Source organism: Tachyglossus aculeatus, chromosome 1 (assembly GCF_015852505.1).
Source record: "Tachyglossus aculeatus isolate mTacAcu1 chromosome 1, mTacAcu1.pri, whole genome shotgun sequence".
Taxonomy (NCBI): Eukaryota; Metazoa; Chordata; class Mammalia; order Monotremata; family Tachyglossidae; genus Tachyglossus; species Tachyglossus aculeatus.
In genome coordinates, this window is record NC_052066.1 from 123,626,380 (window position 1) to 123,652,945 (window position 26,566).

The 26,566-nt window shown below is 43.7% G+C and overlaps 1 protein-coding gene across 1 annotated transcript in view; it reads left to right on the plus strand.

The window, feature by feature from the left end:
- The window catches only part of B3GAT2 (beta-1,3-glucuronyltransferase 2), a 64,435-nt gene that overhangs the window by 21,789 nt on the left and 16,080 nt on the right, over window positions 1-26,566 (plus strand). The window contains exon 2 of the mRNA XM_038761873.1: window positions 20,552-20,696. Coding sequence (XP_038617801.1) covers window positions 20,552-20,696 — 145 coding nt within the window. The remainder of the gene's footprint in view (window positions 1-20,551; window positions 20,697-26,566) is intronic.

The window sequence follows — 26,566 nt, forward strand, 5'->3', positions numbered from 1 at the left end:
CTGGAGATGTCTTGTGGAGGAGATGTAATTTTAATAAGTCTTTGAAGGTGGGGAGAGTGGTGGTCTGTCGGGTATGAAGGGGGAGGGAGTTCCCGGCCAAAGGGAGGATGTGGGTTAGGGATCACCAGCAAGACAGATGAGTCTGAGGTGTAGTGAGTGAAGTGTGTGGGCTGGGTTGTTTTAAGAACTCTGTGAGATATGATAGGAGGGTGTAAGCTTATTGAGTGCTTTCAAGTCAATGGTAAAGAGTTTCTGTCTGAGGTGGAGGTGGATGGGCAACCATTGGAGTTTTTGAGAGATGGGAGATATATCCTTAATGTGTTTTTAGAAAAAAATGATCTGGGTGGCAGAGTGAAGTATGGATTGGTGTTGGGAGAGGAAGGGAGGTCAGTGAGGAGGCTGATGCCGTTGTCAAAGTGGGTTACAGTGAATGCTCAGATAAGCATAGTAGCACTTTTGGATGGAGAGGAATGGGTGAACTTTAGCAATGTTGTGAAGGTAGAACCTACAGGATTTGGTGACAGATTGAATAGGAAGGTTGAATGAGAGAGATGAGCCAAAGATAAAACCAAGATTATGGGCTTGTGATACAGGGAGGATGGTGGTGCTGTCTACCGTGATGGGAGAGTTGGGTGGAAGGCAAGGTTTGGGTAGGAAGATGAGGAGTTCTGTTTTGGACACGTAAAATTTGAGGTGTTGGCAGGAAATCCGAGGAGAGGTGTCTGGAAGGCAGGAGGAAATGCAAGAGAACAAAGAAGGAGGGAGATCAGAGATGGAGATGGAGATTTGGGAATCATCACATAGAGATGGTATTCATTCATTCATTCAGTCATATTTATTGAACACTTACTGTGTCAGAGCACTGTACTAAGCGCTTGGTAGTTGAAGCCATGGGAGCAAATGAATGCTCCCAGAGCAATGTTGTTACCTTATTTTACTGACAGTACTCTCTTTGACCTCCTATTAGCACTCTGAGTTTTCCTTCCCAGTCTATTTACCTACTTCTTCCTCTGCTACTAACATGCCTCTCTTCTGTGTCCTCTTCTCACTTTACATTCACTTTCTTCGAAAGCTCATTGGCTCCCATGCCTTCAACCTCCACCTCTATGCAGATGACTCCATATCTAACCTCGCTAGTCCTGACCTCATTCTACAGTCTCTCATTTCCTCCAGTCTCCACGAAAGGCTAACTACTCACCTTCCTCCTCTGTAAGCTCATTGTGGGCAGGGAACGTGTCCACTAATTCTGTTACTAATCCCAAGCATCTAGTGCAGTGCTGTGCACATAATAAGCACTCAATAAATACCATTGATCCATTAGACCCACTCCTACTTCTAACTTTCCCTTCTGTGTTGATAGCACCAACATTCTCTCTGCCATAGAAGTCTCAGTGTTTCCCTGGATCCCTCACTGTCTTTCAGGTCTCACATTGAATCTTTTGACAAATCCTTTCTGGGTATTCCTGCATAAATAATATCTCCAGATTGGGCCCTTCCTCTCCACCGTAACTGCCACCACTTGGTCCAAAGCTCTAATCATATTGTAGTTGGACTATTGCATCAGCCTTCTCACTGACCTCCCTGCCTCTTATCTCTTCCCACTCCAATTTGTACTGCATGTTGTTCTTTTGACCAACTCGCACATGTTTCTCCTCTCTTCAAAATCCTTCCCTAGTTTTCTGTATACCTATGAATAAAACAAAAACTCTTCATACTCAACTTCAGTACTTTCAATCAACTCACCCCATTTTACAAATTTGCTTGTTTTATCCTCTGTTCCCCAGCTCACTACCTTCACTTCCCGCAAGCTAACCTTCTAACTGTAGTGCTCTCTCATCTCTCCTGTCTTTTTTCCCCTTGCTCATGCCATTACCCCAGCCTGGAACACCCTTCCCTCACAAATCCAACAGTTCACAGGGCTTCCCTCATTCATTCTCCCCCAAAAATCCCACCTCCTACAACAAGCCTTCCCTGGTTAGTTCCTGACACTCTAAGTCATACAAACCTACTGAGCCCTTTTGTATATATGCTGTCCAACTGTACCTTTTGCTTCCTTTGATTACAGTATTTATAATTATATTCATGTCTGTATCTCCCATTAGAGCATAAGCTCCTTGTGAGCAGGGAGTGTGCTGCTTGCTTATTTTGCCCTTCCCAAGAGCTGCCTCTGCTACTACATTTCTACAAGGATCTCCTCTTAACTGTAAGCTTCCTGTTGGGATTGTGTCTACCAAGTCTGTAGTGTTGTACCCGTTCAAGTATTTAACACAGTGTTGTGTCCACAGTAAGCATTCAATAAATAATGATTGATTTATTGATGTCCCCAAGCTCAATATGCATCAATTTGACCTCCTCATTTTCCTTCCCAAATCCTCTCCCTCGCTAACTTTCCCCGAAAGTTGCTCACCCCATCAGCCTTGCCATCTCTGAAGCCTACAACTTTGGTATTATCCTTGACTCCTCTCTCTTTATCCTTTATTCTTTTTATCCACCATATTCATCACGCTGCCAGCACCCTGTCAGTTATTCCTCCACAGAACTTCCAAGATCCACTCTTTCTTCTCCATCCCAAAGAGATATCCTGCTGATCCATGCACTTTTTGTAATGGTATTTAAGTACTTACTTTGTGCCATGTACTGTACTAAGTACTAGGTTAGATAGAAGCTAATCAGGTTGGATGCAGTCCATTGATTCATTCATTCAATTGTATTTATTGAGTGCAGAGCACTGTGCTAAGTACTTGAGAAAGTACAATGTAACAATAAACAGTGACATTCCCTGCCCACAGTGAGCTTACAGTCTAGATATGGGGGAGACAGACAATACAATACAATATACAATATACAAGACAATACAAAATAAATAAAAAGTACAGATATGACCATAAGTGCTGAGGGGCTAGTAGGGGGAAGGAGCAAAGGGAGCAAATTAGGGAGACACAGAAGGAAGTGGGAGATGAGGAAAAGTGGGGCTTAGTCTGGGAAGGCTTTTTGGAGGAAGGAGATGTGCCTCCAATGAGGTTTTAAAGTGAGGGAGAGTAGTTGTCTGTCGGATTTGAGGAGGGAGAGTGTTCCAGGCCAGGAGCAGGACTTGGGAACGAAGTGTCCCACATGGGGCTCACAGTCTTAATCCCCATTTTACAGATGAGCTAAATGAGGCACAGAAAAGTTAAGTGAGAGTTGCCCAAGGTCACAAGTGGTGGAGCCCAAATTAGAACCCAGGTCCTCTAACTCCCACGCCTGTGCTCACTCTACTAGGCCACGCTGCTTCTCTATGCACTTGTAAAACCTGGCTGGACTAATCCATCAGCCTCTTCACCGGTCTCCCTGCCTCCATCCTCTCCCTTCTCCAATCTGTAGTTCATTCTGCTGCCCAGATTATTTTTCCGAGATATTGGTCTTGACTTGTTATTCCACTCCTGAAAAACCTCAGGTGCATACCCATCATTTTCTGCTTCAAGCCAAAAACACCCGTCTTTGGCTTTAATCATTCAGTTGTATCTCTCTCTCTCTTAAGTATCCCTTCTCTTATTGCATCCCAGCTCACAGTCTTCATTCCTGTCGTTACCGTATTCACTAAGCCTCATCTCATTTCTCCTGCCTCTGACCACTTCCTCGCTCCCCTCTCACCTCCGCACCCCAGTATCTGGAAGACCCTCCCCCTTCACCTCATCATAGCTCTTGCCATTTTGCAATTCTCATCTCTTCCAAGAGGCCCTCCCATATTCATTTTAACCCCACCCCAGTCTCCCACTGAATGCCCCATGACTACCACTTTAGCATTCTGCTGCATTTAAGTACTCACAACATCCCAAAGTACTTAACAACGCATCTTACTTTGATCTGCAATTTAATTTTGTAAGCATCTTCTCCACCAGTCTTTAAGTTCCTTGAGGGCAGGGTTCAGGTATTCTATTTGTATTTTACTCTCCTGAGAGCTTAGTATAATGCTTTGCACTCAATAGATGTGCAATAAGTATTGTTGAGTGATAGAAACCACCTTGACTCCAGAGACCATGTTGTGCTGTTCGTACAGCTCCTCTATCAGCACACAGTGGCCCTTGGCTGACTGACTACATTTGTTATCAACTGCCTGTTAGTATCAATTGCATTATTGATTGCTTATTATGTGCAAAGCACTGTTTCTAGACTGTGAGCCCATTTCTAGACGTGAGCCCATTGTTGGGTAAGGACCATCTCTATATGTTTCCAACTTGTACTTCCCAAGCGCTTAGTAAAGTGCTCTGCACACAGTAAGTGCTCAATAAATATGATTGATTGAATGAATGAATATTGTGTTAGTAATAGCAGTAGTAGCATTTCCTGAGTGCCCACTTAGTGCAGTGCATTGTACTAGGAGCTTAGTTAAGTGAAGAATGAAATTGTCTCCCCTGTTAAGAGTGTAAGCTCCTCCTGGACAAGGAATTGGCCATTTCTTTATTTGGTATCTTCCCAGTGGTTGCTGCTAATGACAAAGATTCGTTCATTCACTGTACTAAGCACTTGGGAAGTACAAGTTGGCAACATACAGAGTTGGTCCGTACCTAACAACGGGTTCACAGTCTAGAAGGGGGAGACAGACAACAAAACAAAACATGTACATGGACAGGTGTCAAGTCATCAGAACAAATAGAATTAAAGCTAAATGCACATCATTAACAAAATAAATAGAATAGTAAATATGTAAAGATGGCAATCCCAAATCTCCAGTCATAAAACTATCCCAACTCTTTACCTGCATGACATTGCCATCATACAACCACCTCTACATCCATAGGTAGAAATAGTTCATGTTTTATGCGAATGAACTTGGCATTGGACGATTCAAATGATAGCATTGTTTTTAAAGGTCAGTTGACAGTTGGGGATATTTCCGTCTTTGACAAGGTTCTTTAGCTCCATCTGTTCACACGAGAGCAAATGGTGTGAGAGAGAACGGTGGAAATGCTCCTGCGGCGGGGAGTCAGAGCTTGCCCCGCTGCCAGATGCTGGCTCCTCCAGCTCCCAGCATCATGTTGTCCAAAGAAGGGTTACGCTGATTTGTCCCCAGGAGTTAGGTATCGCTTATCTGTTTGATGTCTTCGTATTTATTCCCCACTCTGGTTAGTCGACAAGTGCAGAGGAGAGGGTCTTATAGCTATTTCTGGTTTTAAAGGGAAAGGCACCTGGGAAAGGATGACTGTTTTTCAAGAACTTTCTCCTTTGGCGAGAAGTTCTCAGATTTAACACATCCTGGTAAGGCTAGCTGAGAATAAGCTCTGGTAGAGTACCCTGCTCCTACCATCTGTGGCTTCCTCAGACACCCTCGGGGCAGGAAGAGACATCGTGCCATTTGAGTGTATGATGATGATGATAATGGCATTTGTTAAGCACTTACTATGTGCTGAGCACTGCTTTAAGTGCTGGGGCAGATAGGAGTGCATCTTCAAGGCTCTTTTATACTAGCCAGATAATCTGACACTAGTTCATTTGGTATGATTTTCAACTGTATGACTCAAAAACCTTTGGAAGGATGGTAGAGATGGCAGTAGATTTTGTATCAATGGATCCTTTCTTTGCCTCATGTGCTTGGGAGAATTTTTCACTGACTACTGTTTGAATCTGAGGGCAACTTTGTATTCCCCCTCGTCCCCCTCTCCATCCTCCCCATCTTACCTCCTTCCCTTCCCCACAGCACCTGTATATATGTATATATGTTTGTACATATTTATTACTCTATTTATTTATTTATTTATTTTACTTGTACATATCTATTCTATTTTATTTTGTTAGTATGTTTGGTTTTGTTCTCTGTCTCCCCCTTTTAGACTGTGAGCCCACTGTTGGGTAGGGACTGTCTCTATATGTTGCCAATTTGTACTTCCCAAGCGCTTAGTACAGTGCTCTGCACATAGTAAGCGCTCAATAAATACGATTGATGATGATGATGATGATGATTTGCTCCTTTTACCCTGTAGCCAGCCTGCCTGCACCTGCAGAATGGCAATAGTAGTAGTAGCAGTGGTGGCATTTATTGAGCACCCACAGAGTGCAGTGTACTGCACTTGGGAAATACAGGAGAGCAAAGTGACACATTCCCTACCCATGAAGACTTTATACTTTAATCGGGGAAGATAAACATAAAAACATAACTAGAGTGGTCAAAATAAATGAGCAGATTTGTATATATAAACATAATTTTTATGTATATTTTGTATATGCATAATTATAGTTATACATAACATACATACATGTACATAGTTAAACATAATTTTGTATAACTAGATGTAGATTTTGCATGATATTTGTTAAGCACTTACTATGTGCCAGACACTGTACTAAGCACTGGGGTAGGCGCAAGCTAATCAGGTTGGACACAGTCCCTGTCCTGCATAGGGTTTACAGTCTCAATCCCCATTTTACAGATGAGGTAACCGAGGCCCAGAGAAGTGAAGTGTCTTGCCCAAGATCAAACAGCAGATAAGTGGCAGAGCCAGGATTAGAACCCAGATCCTTCTGACTCTCATGTCCATGCTCTATCTTAAGTACTCACTTCACTTCTCTGTGCCTCAGTTACCTCATCTGTAAAATGGGGATTAAGATGGTGAGCCCCATGTGGGACAGGGACTGTTTCCAACATGATTAGATTGCATCTACCCCAGCACCTAGAACAGTGCTTAACACATAGTAAGCGCTTAACAAATGCCAGCATTATTATTATCATTATTGCTCTATTCACTAAGCCATGCTGCTTCTCCATTCATTCATTCAATTGTATTTATTGAGCGCTTACTGTGTGCAGAGCACTGTACTAAGTGCTTGGCAAGTACAAGTCAGCAACATATAGAGATGGTCCCTACCCAACAACGGGCTCACAGTCTAAAAGGGGGAGACAGACAACAAAACAAAACAGGTTTCAAAACTGTCAGAATAAATAGAATTATAGCCATATGCACATCATTAACAAAATAAATAGAATAGGAAATATGTACAAGTAAAGTAGAGTAATAAATCTGTACAAATATATACAAGTGCTGTGGGGAGGGGAAGGAGGTAGGGCTGGGGAGGAGAAGAGGAAAAAGGGGGCTCAGTCTGGGAAGGCCTCCTGGAGGAGGTGAGCTCTCAGTAGGACTTTTAAGGGAGGAAGAGCGCTTGTTTGGTGGATGTATGGAGGGAGGGCATTCCAAGCCAGGGGAAGGACGTGGGCCAGGGGTCGACGGTGGGACAGGCGAGAATGAGGCACATTGAGGAGGTTAGTGGCAGAGGAGCGGAGGGTGTGGGCTGGGCTGTAGAAAGAGAGAAGGGAGGTGAGGTAGGAGGGGCCGAGGTGATGGAGAACCTTGAAGCCGAGAGTGAGGAGTCTTTGCTTGATTCGTAGGTTGACAGGCAACCACTGGAGATTTTCGAGGAGGGGAGTGACGTGCCCAGAGCATTTCTGTATACGGGCAGCAGAGTGAAGTATAGACTGAAGAGGGGAGAGACAGGACGATGGGAGATCAGAGAGGAGGCTGATGCAGTAATGCAGTGGGGCTAGGATGAGAGATTGAACCAGCAATCTCTAGGCCATGCTGCTTCTCGTATAAAACACGTACTTGTTAAGCACGGGGGTAAATCAGTTCATAAGAGCTCAAGTTGGCTGGGGAGGCTAGCAGTAGGGTTAGCGGCCAAGAGTAGGGGCTGGGTAAAGATCAAAAGCTATCTGCTGCGTGGGGATATGTTGATGGAGGGTTCCTGGGGAGAGGCAAGAGGCAGAAGAAGTGAGGTGAGGCTTCAAAAACCCAAATCTATCCTAGTCTCCGCTAGCATCAAGTGCCCTGAGTTGGACAGGCATGGTATTCAGGTGGTGCTGTCAGGGGGCCAACTTGCAGAAAGCAGCCAATCCTTTGAGTAAATCATTGAATCTCCTGTTGGGAGGGATTTGGAAAGGTTATTTGGCCCGGGCCATCTCCCTCCCATGGGATAGGACTGCTTTCTAACCAGTCCACAGTGATAGCTGGCCCTTCTTCACTCAAAAATTTCTATGGAAGGAGGTTCCTAGGTCCAAAGTCTCCAGACCTTACCACTGGCATCTTCTACCTAATGTCAAACTTAAATTTTTCCTGCTCATTTGAAGCCCCTGCCTTCAAGTTTGGTTACCATAGAAATGGAAAAATCCCATCTTATCACGACCGCAGGAGCCTTTGAGATAGTCAGATCACTGGCCTAGAAATAAGACACTTTAATGATGAATGAATGCACATCTTATAGGCCTATGAGAATCTTCAGCATTGCATTTCCTGATGAATTTTAATTTTTTTCCTAATTCCCTAGCAAAGCAGGTTGTGCATTTGATTCATTTCAGGTGTAATTGGATTTCCAACAGCTTCACAATAACCACCACTATAAGCTTCAGATGGTAATGCATAAAGACATTTCCATTGCAATACCTAATTTTATCATTTTTGGATAGGGCATGGATTGCAAAGAGCATGAACTTGGGAGTCAGAGGACCTGGATTCTAATCTTGGCTCTGTCATTTGCCCTACTGTATGACCTTGGACAAGTTACTTCACTTCTCTGTGCTCCAATTTCCTAATCTTTAAAATGGGGATCCAATACCTGTTCTCCCTCCTGGTTCGACTGGGGGCTCCATAATGGATAGGGACTGTGTGTGACCTGATTATCTTGTGTCTACCCCAGTACGTGGTATAGTGCTTGGCACAAAGCAACCACTTAACAAATACCATAATTTTTATCTATTTTCCATGGATGTGGGCTGATCTAACAATGGTAGTCTATATTTCAAGTACAGTCACAGAAAAATCTCACTAATTTGGAAGAGAAGTAAGGAATAGAAAGCATAAGTCTTGCCTGAAGTGATAATAATGACATTTATTAAATGTTAAATATGTGCCAAACACTGTGTACTGGGGTCAGATTAGACACATTCCCCATCCCACCGGGGCTTACAGTGTAAGAGGGAGAGAGAACAGCTATTTTATTCCTGTTTTATAGATGAGGAAACTGAGGCAAAGAGAGGGGAAGTGACTTGTCCAAGGTCACACAGGACGCAAGTGGCGGAGCCAGGAGTAGAACCCAGCTCCTTCTGACTTCCAGACCAATGCTTTCAATTTTATTTTTTAATGTAGTCTCATTGTAAAATACTTGTGTATAAGTCCAGATTCCAGCCATCTTTGGCAGTCTCTTTAAATGTAGCAGTTGAGATAGAAAGGCATCTGTGCCTCTCATCTTGAGATACCTCTACAGTTTTAGCCACTGGGCTGGCAAGTCAATAGGTTTTGTTCACCACACTGTAGGAAAAAAGCTTCCTTTTTATATTAAAAGGTGGTTTTAGTAGTAGTAACGTTTATTGAATGCATACTTGGTGCAACACACTGTACTAGGCACTTGGAAAGTACCAAGGTGACACATTCCCTGCCTACAAGGTGTTTGCACTCTAACAGGAGAGACAAACTTAAAAATGTTTGCCATTAGAGTAGTCAAAATGAATACATTGACAAGACACCTTTACATAACCTTAAAGGAGGGATTAAATAAATTCATAAGTGCTGGAGTTGCCTGAAGGGGTGATATGGCTCAGAACGCTGGAAATTAACTGGGGAAAGCTTGTTGAAGTAGCTGAGATTTTAGTGAGGGATTTGAATGTGGAGGGAGCCGTGATCTGGCTGATGTAGGGAGAGGGAGTTCTCCACCAGAGGAACAGTGTGAGTGAGAATGGTCTCTTGAGCGTTGAGAGCAAAGGTAGAAGGTAGAAGTATGGCTTGGGAGGAACAAAGACAATGAGTTGAAGAATAGCGAAAGAAACAGCAGATAAGTAAGGTGGGACCCTGAAACCCACTGTGAGGAATTTTTGTTTGTTGAGGAGAGATGCAGTTGTCAATGGAAGGTTTTGAGCAGAAGAAAGATGTGGGCTGGGTGATTTTTTTTTAATGATGTTTGTTAAGCACTTACTATGTGCCAAGCACTGTAATAAGCCAGTGTGGTAGACATAAGGTAGTCACAGTAGTCACAAGGGTTGCACATAGTCTCAGTCTCTTTTGCAGGCTCCTCCTCCCTCTCCCATCTTCTTACTGTGGGGGTTCCCCAAGGTTCAGTGCTTGGTCCCCTTCTGTTCTCAATCTACACGCACTCCCTTGGTGACCTCATTTGCTCCCACGGCTTCAACTATCATCTCTATGCTGATGACACCCAGATCTACATCTCTGCCCCTGCTCTCTCCCCCTCTGTGCAGGCTCGCATCTCCTCCTGCCTTCAGGACATCTCCATCTGGATGTCTGCCCGCCACCTAAAGCTCAACATGTTGAAGACTGAACTCCTTGTCTTCCCTCCCAAACCTTGTCCTCTCCCTGACTTTCCCATCTCTGTTGACGGCACTACCATCCTTCCTGTCTCACAAGCCCACAACCTTGGTGTCTTCCCCGACTCCGCTCTCTCATTCACCCCTCACATCCAAGCCGTCACCAAAACCTGCCGGTCTCAGCTCCGCAACATTGCCAAGATCCGCCCTTTCCTCTCCAACCATACTGCTACCCTGCTCATTCAAGCTCTCATCCTATCCCGTCTGGACTACTGCACCAGCCTTCTCTCTGATCTCCCATCCTCGTGTCTCTCTCCACTTCAATCCACACTTCATGCTGCTGCCCGGATTATCTTTGTCCAGAAATGCTCTGGGCATGTTACTCCCCTCCTCAAAAATCTCCAGTGGCTACCGATCAATCTGCGCATCAGGCAGAAACTCCTCACCCTGGGCTTCAAGGCTGTCCATCACCTCACCCCCTCCTACCTCACCTCCCTTCTCTCCTTCTACAGCCCAGCCCGCACCCTTCGCTCCTCCACCGCTAATCTCCTCACCGTACCTTGTTCTCGCCTGTCCCGCCATCGACCCCCGGCCCTCGTCCTCCCCCTGGCCCGGAATGCCCTCCCTCTGCCCATCCGCCAAGCTCGCTCTCTTCCTCCCTTCAAGGCCCTGCTGAGAGCTCACCTCCTCCAGGAGGCCTTCCTACACTGAGCCCCTTCCTTCCTCTCCCCTCGTCCCCCTCTCCATCCCCCCCATCTTACCTCCTTCCCACAGCACCTGTATATATGTATATATGTTTGTACATATTTATTACTCTATTTATTTTACTTGTACATATCTATTCTATTTATTTTATTTTGTTAGTATGTTTGGTTTTGTTCTCTGTCTCCCCCTTTTAGACTGTGAGCCCACTGTTGGGCAGAGACTGTCTCTATATGTTGCCAATTTGTACTTCCCAAGCGCCTAGTACAGTGCTCTGCACATAGTAAGTGCTCAATAAATACGATTGATGATGATGATGATAGTCCATGTCCCACAAGGGGCTCACAGTCTTAATCCCCATTTTACAGATGAGGTAACTGAGTGACTTGCCCAAGGTCAGAAAACAGACAAATGGCAGAGCTGGTATTAGAACCCAGGTCCTGTGACTCTTACCACTGTGCCCCAGTGCTTCGGGAACATGACCTGCATAGCAACAGGTACCATAGATTGGAGGGGCTGGAGGTTGGGAGACCAACAAAGAGGCTAATGTAGTAGCCTGGCCATGACAGGACTATCTATGCACATATCTTTAAATGTCTGTCTTTCCCTCTAGACTGTAAATTCTTTATGGGCCAGGAACATGCCTGCAAACTCTGTTGTATTGTACTCTCTCAAGCTGTTAGAACAGTGCTCTGCACAAAGTAAGCACTCAAAAAATACCATTGATTTGATTGATTGATTGCAAGACAAGAGCTTGTAGCAGGGTGGCAGCACATTTGGGGGAAATGAAAGAGGTGAATCTGGGAGATATGCAGAAAGAGCTGGTAGGATTGGCAGTAGACAGAAAGTGAGAGTTGAACGATAGTGAAGAGTCGAGGGTGACATTAAGGTTGCGATCTTCCCAAATGGGAAGGGCCATGGTGATGTTGAATGAGCTATAATGAATTCTGGATTAGTGGGTCTTAATGCAATGGGGTTTATGGTCTACACAGGTTTTGAAGTTCAGAATTTTTTTAAATTTCACTACTTGACTGAAATTTAATAAGTGGTTTTGGTTATCACTGTCACATTTATTCCCTAAAAGGTTGATCTGGCTCGAGCTACTTAAGAAGCTGCCTGGGTCTTCTGTATTGGTCTAGGATTCACAGCCATCCAGACTAAACACTACTGTAGTTCTATAGACCTTCAACTGGCAGCTGAAGCTTGATCTATTGGCACCACATGGCTCCTGCCAATTTCCCAGACCTGTGCAGTCCATTTTCATTCCATCCTGTACTTCTTCCATCTGTGCATCCGTTTGGCGGAGTTTGGTGACAACAGTATATTCTGCATTGCTGAAATCAATCTTGGGTTGCAAATAAGGCTTATCGGGTGAGGTTTGGTATATAACCACGGTTTTCTTGAGGTTTAATTGTTATGGGCTAGATGGAACTTGTGGAGAGCAGGTGACAGCAGGTCCAGTTGTAGAGCGAACTCAAAGTGGGGAATACACATGCAGGGAATGTTGAACAGCATTTTAAAGGAACAGTGAAACATTCATTCATTCAGTCAGCCATTCAGTTGTATTTATTGAGTGCTTACTGTGTGCAGAGTACTGTACTAAGTGCTTGGGAAGTACAAGTTGGCAACATATAGAGATGGTCCCTACCCAACAATGGGCTCACAGTCTAGAAGGGGGAAATGGACAGGAGTCACTGCCACCAATTCCACTGTGTAATACTTTCCCACGTGCTTACAACAGTTCCTGACACATAATAAGCACTTAGCAAATACAATAGTAACAGTAAAATATTCTGCCCATGATTTGATTGATATATAGTAGGGGACCACTGGGAGGCAAGCACAGTGGAGAGATCAGCCTAACAGGCAATAGTTGGAAAAAGTATTGTGCTCTTCAGCTGAAGTTTCCTAGAAATTGGGATACCTAGAGACAATCTCATAAGCAGATAGAGGGTCTGTATGCCTAAAACGTAACAAAAAAACTCTCTTTATGTGCACATAGTGTGGAGCAGACTGCCAGTCACACATCAGCCTTTCAGATACTTATGCACTTATGCATCAGCCTAAGCATAAGTGTATAGGATTTCACCATCTAAAGCGTCACCTCCAAAATGGAAAGGACACTAAATCTGAGCATCTACAGGGTGCTTTGGGATAAATGAAGTTGCCTTTGGCACAGTCCCCATCACAAATGGCTCATACAAATCAGTGAGTGCTTGCTTCTTACATTTTTTTATAGAGAATTTTGTTTTTCCCAGGGTAGACACAGGTAGCTTGGTCTACGTGATGCCTCACTGTAGTATTTCCTAGGTAAACCTTTGCAGAGATCTGGGGAGAGATGGAACAAATACATGCAATTCCCATTTTGATGCTTAGTGAATAATAATAAATTCATTTTCACTAAACTGCTTCTCTGTAGATAATCCACATGCACAGCAGATGTGAATAGCCTGGCAAACACACAAAACCCAGATGACAAAAATGTTAAGCAGAAAGATGGGAAAGTTTATGTGTTTTTCTTTTCGCAAGGGGCTGGTAGGGGTCTTGGTCGAACTTCCTTATCCATTTCCTATAAGCCTTTTTGTTACCTTTGCAGTGAATTAAAACCCAGGGAGGATTTGTGTGCCAGCGTACAAGATGCCAAGTGTCTCATAACATGCCAACAACTAGGAGCAGCTTCAGAAATTTGGCAAGCTGAGGCAGGGAAAAATTCACTGCCACTTCCCAGTGCATACGATGTCATTATGTTACGTTGTGTGCACTCACAGCTTAAAGTAATGATGTCATGTGGAAGCCCAATTGAACCCCCAGATCCACAAAGGATTTCTCTAGGGTGGATGGGGGGACCTCCTAGTCCACCCCCATTGCTCTAGAGTCATCATGTACCTCTCCCAGGTCCTTGTTAACCCAGGCTCTGCCACCCTGCCTTGTTTGCTGTGTCCATGTTGTCCTCCCCACCATGCCAGACTGCCACCTTCTCTGACTTACTCCCTGATCCCATTGCTTCCTTCGCATAAAATCTGGATCCTGTCTTACCTACAACTGTGCACCACGTAGCCTGCTCACTCCCCATCCTCATCCCACAGGCTCCTGTCGAGAGGGCTGGCAGAAATCTAAACATCAGGCCAAACTTGTCCACTTCAAGTTTGTCCTTTCCTGCCTTAATTCTGCCCTCTCCTCTGCTCAGCAAAACTATTTCTTACTGACACCCATGCCCATCACCCTCTTTCATTATTCCATACATTTAACTCCCTCTTGAAGCCTCCTGTACACTCCTGACACTCTTACTGACACCCATGCCCATCACCCTCTTTCATTATTCCATACATTTAACTCCCTCCTGAAGCCTTCTGTTCCTCCCCCTACCCCTCACCCCCAATGATCTGGCCACCTACTTCATTAGGAAAATGTACACCATCAGGTCTGAGCTCCCCAAAATCACCCCTCCCCTTCCGCTATCCCCCCTCCTCTCAGACCCCTTTTCAACTTTCCTACCCTTCCCAGCAGTATTTTCAGAGGAGATCTCCTACCCCTTCTGAAGTGCCACCCCTTCCATGTATGCATCAGACCAGATTCCCTTGCACTTATAAAAACTCTCGCCCCTTCCCTCCTCCCCTCCTTAACTTCCATCTTCAACCATTCACTCTCCAATGGCTTCTTCCCCTCTGTCTTCAAACATGCCCAACTCTCCCCCATCCTAAAAAAAAACTCCGTCGACCCCACAGCCCCCTCCAGTTATTACCCCATTTCCCTTCTACCCTTCCTTTCCAAACTCTTTGAGCGAGTCATCTACACTTGCTGCCTCGAATTCCTCTCCAACTGTCTCCTGGACCCCCTCCAGTCTGGTTTCCGCTCCCTCCTCTCCTCTGAAACCACCCTCTCAAAGGTCCTCAATGACCATCTTCTTGTCAAATCCAACTGCTCCTACTCCATCCTAATCCTCCTCAACCTATCAGCTGCCTTTTACACTGTCAACCATACCCTTCTCCTCAACACGGTATCCAACCGTGGCTACATGGACTCTGTCCTCTCCTGGTTCTCCTCTTATTTCTCTGGACACTCATTCTTGGTCTCCTTCACGGGCTCCTCCTCCTCCTCCTCCCGTCCCCTAACTGTAGGTGTTCCTCAAGGGTCAGTTCTTGGTCTCCTTCTATTCTCCATCTATGCACATTCCCTTTGTGACCTCATTCGCTCCCACATCTTCAATTATCATCTCTATGTGGATGACACCCAAATCTAGATCTCCTCCCCTGTTCAATCTCCCTCCCTCTTGGCTAACATCTCCTCCTGCCTTCAGTACATCTCTACTTGGATGTTCTCCCGCCACCTAAAACTCAACATGTCCAAGAGCGAGCTCCTTATCTTCCCTCCCACACCCTGTCCTCTCCCTGATTTCCCATCACTGTGAACGACACTACCATCCTTCCTGTCTCATAAGCCTGCAACCTTGGTGTTATCTTTGACTCCACTTTCTCTTTCACCCCACATATCCAATCCATCCCTTAGTCTGCCTGTCTTGCCTTCACAACATTGCCAAGATCTTCCCTTTTCTTTCCATCCAAACAGCCACCATGTTAATACAATCACTCATCCTATCCCAACTAGATTACTGCATCAACTTCCTTTCTGACTTCCCAACCTCCTATCTCTCCCCACTTCAGTCCATACTCCACTCTGCTGCCTGGATTATCTTTCTACAGAAACGTTCTGGGAATGTCAGCCCCCTCCTCAAAAATCTCTAGTGGTTGCCTAACAACCTCCATCTCAAACAAAAACTCCTCACTATTGGCTTCAGAGCTCTCCATCACCTTACCCCTTCTTACCTCACATCCCTTCTTTTCTTCTACATCCCAGCCCACACACTCTGCTCCTTTGGTACTAACCTTCTCTCTGTGCCACATTCATGCCTGTCCTCCGTCAACCCTTGGCCCATGTCCTACCTCTATCCTGGAACTCCTTCCCTTCTCAAGTCTGCCAAACAATCATACTTCCTCCCTTCAAAGCCCTACTGAAGGCTCACTTCCTCCAAGAGGCCTTCCCAGACTAAGCCCCCTTCCCTATTGCTCCAACTCGCTCCCTTTGCTCTACCCCCCCGCCCCACAGCACTTGTGTTTATATGTACATAACTATAATTCTATTTATTTATATTGATACCTGTTTACTTGTTTTGATGTCTGTCTCCCCCTTTCTAGACTGTAAATCTGGTCTGGGCAGGGATTGTCTGTCTCTTTTGCTGAACTGTACTTTCCAAGTGCTTAGTACAGTGCTCTGCACACAGTAAGTGCTCAGTAAATATGATTGATTGAATGAATGAATGAGGGCACTTCCATACTCCACTCCCTTTGCATGCCCAAGGAGCTCTGGGGCACTACCACATCCCTAACTCTAGGATGGGGCCTCCTTGTCACCTATGCCTGCTTCCACTAAAGGACCAGAATCACAGCTTCATCATCTGGTTGGCCCCAGACAGCTGTAACCCGGAAGGACAACGAGGATGGAGGACTGAGTGCCCATTTTTTCCAAAACTAAGAGTAGACTCTTCAATAAGCAACCTTGTCATATGGGAATCTTTCAAGCCTGCCTAAAATAAGCTCTACACTCTTAATGTTAAAATGAAACAAGTGTAAAGACATCATTACTCACAGGGAATTTAAAATGTTCAACACCATTAATGCTTCTGATTCCTTTTCGGTGATTCCCATGTGGTCAATTCACTGAGAATGCATGTTTTACTCAACATTAATATATCAAAGTCAGTTTCCTGTTGACCATGTTAGCCCAGGTGTTGCATTTGAGACATCATTTCACTTAGAGTGATTAAATTACAACGCCCTTTACACTGTGCTTTATAAGACACCTTGGAATGCCATAATTGCATAGAAGTGGGCTGCCTGTTTTGCACTGAAGCCAATGAACCTCGAGGTGGCTAATCATGAACATTACATTATCTGTCCACAGTTTCCCCGAGGCATTGAAGCAGTCACTCAGAATTTGTGTAATATGATTCGGTCCAGGGTGAGCTCATCCTGGAAACATGCTTCAGATTTTTCCGTAAGGAGCATATTTTGGAAAACCCGATAGAGTTCACTGTGCCTTTGGTGTGTTTTTAAACTGGTGTGCAGACAATATTGACAGTTTGGTCTGTGCAAACCTGATTCATTGAAATAGTTCAGACTCCCTGCCATGGGAGTTAGTGTATAAATGAACTGCACTCATGTCACTTTGTTTCTATTTTATTTTGAGCTATCACTAGTGTGGAGGCATTTTCTAGATAAGTTTGTGTGGCAACTGAAATGCTGCAGAAAGGGAGTGTTAGGGTGGCATGCAGACAGCTTATTCCCACACCTCCATCTTGGGGATCTGAATCTTCACAGGGCACCCCCAGCTCTGGATCATGATCTTTGTAGATTGTCAAAAGATAAAAGATGGATCTAACTCTAATGAAGCGGGCTTTCCAGGTGCTCTCTGGATCTGAAAAGGCAAGAGAAATCTTGGAAAGGGAATGAGTTGGGGAAGAGTCCTGGCAGTTGTGAGTGATGTAGAGAAGGGTTCTCATTTTCCAGCCATATCCACTCCAGAAGACAGCAAAAGTATGTAATTTGGAGAGTCTACATAACATAAATCTCTTCATCTTTGACATTCCAATATGTTCCAATAAGTTATGTCATCAATCAGTAGCGTTTATTGAGCACCTACCATGTGCAGAGCACTGTTCTAAGTCCTTTGGTGATTGCATGATCCCTGCTTTCAGGGAGTTTAAAATCTAGCATAGGAGACAGAAACGTTAATAACCTAAAGTTAGGAGAAAGGGAGGTTGAGTATGTGAGCTAATGCTTTAATAGTAGGAACTCAGAGTTGATGGGTACTGAGCGGGTATCAGTGGTCGTGTATTCACAAGTGCCTAAGTGGTGCTGAAGAGGTAGGTAGGGGGGTATAACCTAGGTGGGGAGCTAGAAATTGGTCGAGGAAATCTTTCTGCAGGAGATGTGATTTTTGCTCTCTGGAATTGAAAGAAAGGGACATTTGTCAAAAGTTAGTGGAGGGAGAGACAGGAATATAGCTCAGCGACTGGTGAGCTGAGCTGTATTGAGAGGCGAACAAAGTGGATAAGCAGCAGGGAGAAAGCCGATTGAGTACCTTAAAGCCAGCAGTTAGGAGTTTCTGCATGATGTGGAGAGGAATGGGAAGCCAGTGAAAGTTTTTGAGGTGATCAGGATTATGTCTGTAATGGTGTTATAGAAAATGATCTGGGCAGCAGAGTGAAGTATGGGCAGGGAAGAGACTGGTGATAGGGAGGCCAGTGAAGAGACTGATGCTATTGTCAAGCCATGATATGAAAATGAACTGGACCTGCGGGGTGGCTGTTTGGATGGAGAGGAAGGGGTAAAACTTAAAGATGCCATGGAGGGAAAATTGGAAGGATTGGGTGTCAGACTGAATATAGGAATTGAAAGAGAGGGAAGTTTCAAAGAGGATCCAAGATTATGGGCTTTCAAAACAGAAAGTGGTGGTGGTGACTGTGATGGGAAGCTCAAGTGGGGAAGAGGAATTGGGATTAAAGACGAAGTCTTCAATTTTGGACATATTGAGCTTTAGGTGCCAGCATACATCCTTTATTCACCCCATTATGTTAAGCCAAATGGGGGAGTGTTTTTTGATTGTTTCGGCTTTCTATTGAGGAAACAAGAAAAATACAAATGAATAATAATAATGATAATATAATAATAATATTAATGGTATTTGTTAAGCGCTTACTGTGTGCCAAGCACTGTTCTGAGTGCTGGGGTAGATACAGCGTAATCAGATTGTCCCTTGTGGGGCTCACAGTCTTCATCCCCATTTTACAGATGAGGTAACTGAGGCACAGAGAACTTAAGTGGCGGAGTCGGGCTTAGAACCTACGACCTCTGACTCACAAGCCCATGCTCTTGCCACCAATGAATGCAAGTGTTCTCACAGTTAATTGATTGGTCATTGTTGTATTTTTATTTTTCCCTGTTAAAAGGGCTGCTCAGGAATTCTTAAAGACCAAGGATTGACTGGAAGGGAGATAGAACAAAGAGAGGATGCTTCATAAGGGTGAAATGAAGAGGTTCTGTCAACAACTCTGCTATTTTCTTTTTGAAATGTCTTGTAAATCCCGTGCAGAGAATAGGTTTGGCTGATTAGTACTGATTCCATATGGAAGCCTCCACCTCAGAGTCCTAGAACAAGGAAATATGTTGCTTGTAAGTCAGTCCAGCAATTAGCCATGATGTTAAAATCAACTGTTATCCCCACTTTCTACTTTGCCCAATGAAAAAGCCAACAGGACCGTGGGCTGGAGCAAGTGAATTCAGAGTATTTCTACCCCTCTAATGATAAGCTCCTTGTGGGCAGGAAAGTTTCTACCAACTCTGCTGCATTGTACTCTTCCCAAGTGCTTAATAAGGTGCTAAATACTTAGTACAGTGCTTAGTACAGTACACTCCCCCAGTGGCCAGAGAACTTTCTGGGGATGGTGGAGAGGGTGGGTGGAAGTGATGGCAGGAAGCAGCCCCATCCACCATTCATTCATTCATTCAATCATATTTATTGAGCACTTACTGTGTGCAGAGCACTGTACTAAGTGCTTGGGAAGTACAAGTTGGCAACATATAGAGACGGTCCCAACCCAACAACGGGAATCACCCAGAATCGCTTCTGGAACTTTTTTTAAATATATATATATATATAAGGCAGCTGAGTCCCTGCCAGTAGAAGAGGGAGGGCAAGGTATCTACTGAAACTTATTTTTGGTCCAACCTGATTTCTTTGAGGCGATGAGGATGGGTTTCACAGTTTATCGCCATGGCTATTATTCCCACTGAGTCACAATAGAACAGCCCAACTACAAAAATAGCACGTTAGGATGAATACTGGGACTAGACTTTAGGCAAAAATCCTAAAATTGGATGTCCCTATTATATTGGTGTAAAGACTCATATAAAGGACAATTACATTTAATTAATCATATTTGAGTGCTTACTGTATGCAGAGTATTGTACTAAGTACTTGGGGGAATACAATCCAACCTGAGTTGATAGACATGATCCCTGCCTACAAGGAGCTAACAGTTTACAAGGAGAGGCAGACTAGATTAGGGAACGTTAATTAAAAGACCAGTAGTAAAATTGTAAAATGTAGCAGTGTCACCATATCCGCTAGGTGAATGGAAATGAAGCACTAACGATCTTGATTAGGAAAATTTGCTGCAAAATTTTGCTTTTCCAGACCATGAGGCTCACTGGAATGCACTGGTATTTCAATCTGCAGAACATTAAGGTTGGCACTGATACCCTCCACATTTTCTTGGGATTTTCTGTATGAAAATAGACCTCGCTCTGCCCAAGCCCACAGTTGAGTACAAAGTTCTTTTTAGCAGATGTCTTTCTAGACAAGAAATCTGTTGTATTTATTTAGAGATATTTTTCAGTCCTTCGCAAAGTCCAGAGCTCACTTAGGTGGAGCTAGCTTCTGCACACCGTTCCCCAGCTTCCTTTCCAATAAACTGAGGAAGCTTAGCTCAGTTTTCTCTCTCTTTCTTTGTCGTAGATGCGAACCACTCGCAAGGTGTCCGTCTGGCCGGTGGGCCTCGTGGGAGGGCGACGATATGAACGTCCTCTGGTGGAAAACGGCAAAGTCGTTGGCTGGTACACGGGCTGGAGGGCAGATCGGCCCTTTGCCATTGATATGGCAGGTGAGTGCTGAACTATCCTTCACCCAAATCTTAGGTCTGAAAAATTTTCATTTCATGGACTATTTAGTGAGACTGTGAGTCCCACGTGGAACGGGGACTGTGTCCAACCCGATTAGCTTGTATCCACCCCAGTGCTTAGAGCGGTGCCTGGCACATAGTAAGTGCTTAAAAAAAATACCCTTATTACTATTATTATTGTTATTACCTTAGAAATAGCCACTCAAGGTAAGTAATGACTGATTATATGAGGTTAGGATAAAAGTGCTGATTTTATTGTGAAAGGCTAAAAGCAAAAGCAGGCAGTCCTTGACTTAAGATAGAAATTGAATTGGTCCCTCCACTTAATTGAAATTAAGTGGAAAAAGCATGAGCTTTGGAGTAAGAGGACATGGTTCTAATTCTGACTGCCAATTGTATGACCTTGGGAAGTCACTTAACTTCTCAGTGGCTCAATCAATCAATCAATCAATCGTATTTATTGAGCGCTTACTATGTGCAGAGCACTGTACTAAGCGCTTGGGAAGTACAAATTGGCATCACATAGAGACAGTCCCTACCCGATAGTGGGCTCACAGTCTAAAATCCTCAATCCTCCTGTTCTCCCCCCTACTTTAGACTGTGAGCCCCATAGAGAATGGGGACTGTGTCCAATCTGATTAACTTGTATCTACTCCAGCGCTTAGGACAGTGTTTGACACATAGTAAGCACTTAACAAATAGCATTATAAAAAAAGACATTTTGAGGTACAACGAATGGCACATTGTAAAATGTTTCTGAATTTTTACCCGTTTTCAGAAATGTACGTTTGGCACTAGCTCTGTGAGACCAGAGGGCCAGCAGGGCTCATGGGAGCTGTAAGAAAATCATTTTTAAAAGCCACCATGGGATAGGAAAGGGGAGGTTACCTGATGGCCAGGCAAGTCACCAGGGAAAGTAGCATGCCCATTTTAGGCCTAATAAACTAAAAGTGGGACACCCTATTGTAAAACATCTCTGACTCAATCAGTGGTATTTACTGAGTATCTGGTGTGTGCAGAGTACTCTACCAAGTGTTTGTGATAGTGCAAAAGAGTTCTATCGTGGAGTTTACAATGTAGTGTGGGTAAATAAATACATTAATGTAGCTCTATTAGCCATCTAGAAATAACTGAGTACACAATTCTGGGCAATTTTGATAAAAATAGGGTATCCAACGTCAGGTAAGGAACCAATCCCCTATGTGTTAGTATTAGTTTCTGTTAGAAAATGAGCTCCAACCTACGAATTTCCACTTAAGGCCCAGTTCTCAGGGACCAATTTAATATCATATGTCTAGGACTGGCTAAACAAATAAAACATTTTCCTGCCCAGTTGTTTGGTTGGATTGGGAAATGTTTCGTGCTTATTTACAAACTTGATCTGTTGGCACCCTAAATGTCAATCTCTTATTTTTATTTGGTGATTTTAAAAACATCAATGTCAGGACTTCAAATCATAATTTGCTTTCTGTAGACAAGCTTCGTATTGTGGTTGGAACCAACTCCACTGTGGGCAATAAGACTTTTAGTAGATCACATATTCTAAAATGTACTTTATCATAAAGTGAGTCATTTTGGTGCCTTACACAAAATGGTGACAATGATTACTGTAAATATAGTTTGAAACACAAGGCTTAAGGGTAAAAAAAATCACTGACACCTACAACCTAATAGATGAAGGCAGAAAAGCTTCAAAATTGATCTCATCAATCTTCCACTGTAAAGTTTGAATTGAACACGCTTCTGTCTATCTGTCAATCCATGCTTGGTCAATCTTTTGTGTAAATATCTCAACTATGGACAAAATCTCCAGTGCTCAGAATTCTGATTTGGCAACAGCTGTTTTCCAAATGAAGTACTGAAATTGATGTTCTTAAATGGCTTTGAATTTTTGAGTAGTAGAAAATATGAGAGTGGTAGCAGATTTTTTTTTCATTTAGTGGTATTCATTAGGTGCTTATTATGTGCCGGTCACTGTAATAAGCGCGAGACTAAGATACAAGATCATCATGTCGGATGCAATCCTTGTCCCACATGGTACTCACAGTCATAATCCCCATTTTACAGATGAGGTAACTGAAGCACAGAGAAGTGACATGACTGACACAAGGTCACACAGTGTGGCTCAGTGGAAAGAGCATGGGCTTTGGAGTCAGAGGTCACGGGTTCAAATCCCGGCTCCGCCAATTGTCAGCTATGTGACTTTGGGCAAGTCACTTCACTTCTCTGGGCCTCAGTTACCTCATCTGTTAAATGGGGATTAAGACTGTGAGCCCTCCATGGGACAACCTGATTGCCTTGCAACTGCCCCAGCGCTTAGAACAGTGCTTTGCATGTAGTAAGTGCTTAATAAATGCCATTATTATTATTATCATTATTATGTGTTGGAGCTGGGCCTCTGACTTCCAGGCCTGTGCTTTTTCTTCCAGGCCTTAAAATAAAAATTTTTTTTATTCCCTTTTATATCCCTAGGGAGAGAGACACTATTCTCAATAGTGTGATGGGATGTGATAGTCTTGCTGGAGGGAGGGGGTGAAGTAGCTGACCTCTAAAGGTACCTTTAGCATGGTCCTGGGAATCAGAGGCTCAGAACTTGGAATTTTTTCTGCCTGTCACTGGCCTACTGTGTGATGTTAGGCAGTCACTCAACCTCTTTGGGTCAGACGGCCGAGCCAGTTTTCCGAAGGCTGAGAGAAACCAAAACTATTGCTGTAATTTGGATGGGAATCATGGAAAATTGGTTTGGAATATTGGGTTGGTTGGTTCCTTCTGGAGAGACTTGGCCAAATGAGTTTTTAGTCCTGAATTCTGGGAGGTGGAGTCTGGTGGCCCCTGTCAGAGCAGTGTATTCTCTGATTTTAAACTTCGGACATGAAATCATTTGTAGTATTTATTTTGCTCACTGGGATGTGCTTACACACAAACACAAACCTTTAGGTTTAGTGGTGTAAGTGTATTTCATCATAACGACCAACTTTGGTCAGGTCTGAAATTGTTTTTTTAAGGATTGTATAAATTCAAAAGGAGGAGAAAGATTAGGAGGAAATGACCTTCCCAACACTTTGGGGATAGCGGAGATCTAGTTATTGATGTCCACAGTAGAATGCGTTTTATGTGCCTTGAAGCACCCTAACTGCCCTGTCTTTGTAAGGTTCAGGGCCTTACAAAGCTCAGAACTTTTGTCTTTAGGCCACTGTGCTAGATCTGATGCATAAGCTCACCAGCAGAGAACTGTAGCATTTTAAGTGACCCTTGTTATGACCGTTTATGGAACTGAGAGGAACATTTGCTCAAGTGCTCACATGCACGGGATGATAATGTTGGGTCCGTATATATATAGCCATAGAAGTTAAGATTAGCAGGGATATTCTGCCCCCTTCCTTAGAATGATCTGCTATAAAATTAGTCTTACAAATTTTTTTTCAGTTGCTCCTCTCCACTCCCTCTTCCCTTCTCCCCTACAATCAATCAATCAGTGGTATTTATTGAGCACTTATCTCTGCAGAGCACTATACCAAGTACAAAAAAGTCATATTTTGCCCACTGAATTTGTATTGACCTTCAACACTAGCATTGGCCTGGCCAATGTTTAAAAAGACCACATTCTTCCCCTCCTGTTATCCTCTGGTTTTACTTTGCCCCAACAAAGAAGCCAATGGGATCCAAGAACCAGCATCAGCAAATGAATTCAGGGTATTTCTAGCCACCACTACCCCAGTGGCCAGAGGACTTTCAAGGGTTGGCAGAGAGGGTGAGTGGCCGGGACAACAGCAAGCAGCCCCATCCACCGCCCAGAATCACTTCTGGATTTTTTTTTTTAATACTGGAGCTGAGTTCCCACCTGTTCTGACTTACTTCCTTAGAAGCAGTGTGGCCTAGTGGATAGAGCATGGGCCCGGGAGTTAGAAGCACCTAGGTACCACTCCTGGCTCTGTTGCTTGTCTGCTGTAAGACCTTGGGAAAGTCCCTTCACTTCTCTGTGCCTGTTACGTCATCTATAAAATGGGGATTAAGGGTGTGAGCCCTATGTGGAACAGGGACTGTGTCCAATCTGATTTGCTTGTATCCACCCCAGTGCTTAATACAGTGCCTGGCACTTAGTACGTGCTTAACAAATACACAATTATTATTATTTACTTCCAACACTGTTTCAGCGAGTCCCATTCACCCACCTAGCTTGAAAACAGGAAAAGCGGGAGGGCAAGGTTTATATGGAAACTTACCTTTGGCCCACCCGTTTTTCTTTGAGGCAATGAGGTTGGTGTCACAGCTTATCGTCCTGGCTGAGTATTCCCACTGAGACACAATAGAGCAACCCAGCTTCAAAAATAGCATGTTAGGATGAATACTGGAACTTGGCTTTAGGTGAAAAACCTAAATTTGAATGTCATTACTATATTTTTATAAAGGCCCACATAAAGGACACGTACAATCAATTAATCATTCATTCATTCAATCGTATTTATTGAGTGCTTGCTGTGTCAGAGCACTGTACTAAGCTCTTGGGAAGTACAAGTTTGTAACATATAGAGACACGGTCCCTACCCAACAGCAGGCTCACAGTCTAGAAGGGGGAGACAGACAACAAAACAAAACATATTAACAAAATAAAACAAATAGAATAAATATGTACAAATCCTATGTGCAGAGCACTGTACTAAGCACTTGAAAGAATACAATACACAGAATTAGTAGACAGGGAGGGAAAAATGAGCAATTGAAGGGGGAAATTTTGGAATCTGGGGTTTTTGGTGACTGCTTAGTTTAAAGGAACAAAATCTATTTTACAATCCACATTTTCTTTCGGAAACTACCAGTTCAACAGCATTTTGTAAAGTGTTCTGCCATTACTAGACCAGACAGCCCTCAATGAAGTGCATTCTGTGTGAAGTTGAGCATTTAGACTTACCTGTGAAAGTGATGACAAAATCCAGGTCTTTTAGAGTTAAGATCAACAATTTGTGTATTTGGCTAGCAATGTAAACAGAGACACCTTCCTCATCAACTTCATTTTCTCAGAAGAGACATAGCCAATTCTTATTTTGCCTTTTTTGCAGTTAAAGCCTGCAAAGAGTTAAGACAGCTTATTAGGTTAAGAAACAGAAATTCAAAATAATTTGGTTGCCCAAGACCCTTCACCTTTATTACTAAAAATAATTTGGGAGGTAAACTGCCTTTTTAATGATTTTAATTAAAATCATTTTTCCCTTTTTATCTGTTTATTTTTATTAAAATTAACCCTGGTCTTATTCCTTCCATGAGCATATTTTCTCTTTCTAAGTAGTCCTTCACTGATTTATGTTGTAAAGCTGGGAAAGTGGTGATTTATCCAGGAGAAAATTGTAGTAGCCACCTGTGGGTCAGGTGTGGAGATAATTTGGGCAAATAGGGAGGTAGGGTTTATCAAACCCATCTGAAGTCGAGGTGAAGTATTAGGTGAGCTTGCTCTAACCATCTCTAATAATTTGATAAACTTCCTTCAGCAGATTTTAAAGCGTTGCATGGATTATCTGGACCACAATTTCCCAACGTTTCCTGTTGAGGCACTTTCCCCATATCCCAGAAAGTAATTTCTGAGGCTCTATCCATACCCCTAGTCCTCTCCATGTAAAGAGCTTAAATCGGAGGATGTTAGGGTAGGAGGTAAGGGGAGGAGGAGTGCAGTCTGTTGTAAATGGCATCTTAGGTGATGGGCTCTCACCCATTCTCATATACCTCAGCTCCTGCAACTTATTGTGTGTTGCTGTGAGCATTTGTCTCAACTTTGATGAGCTGATGGTACCTCTCTAGACCTCCATAGGAATCTCACCCATTAACTGATGTTGGATTTTTGTGCTTAGGCCTGCTTTTTC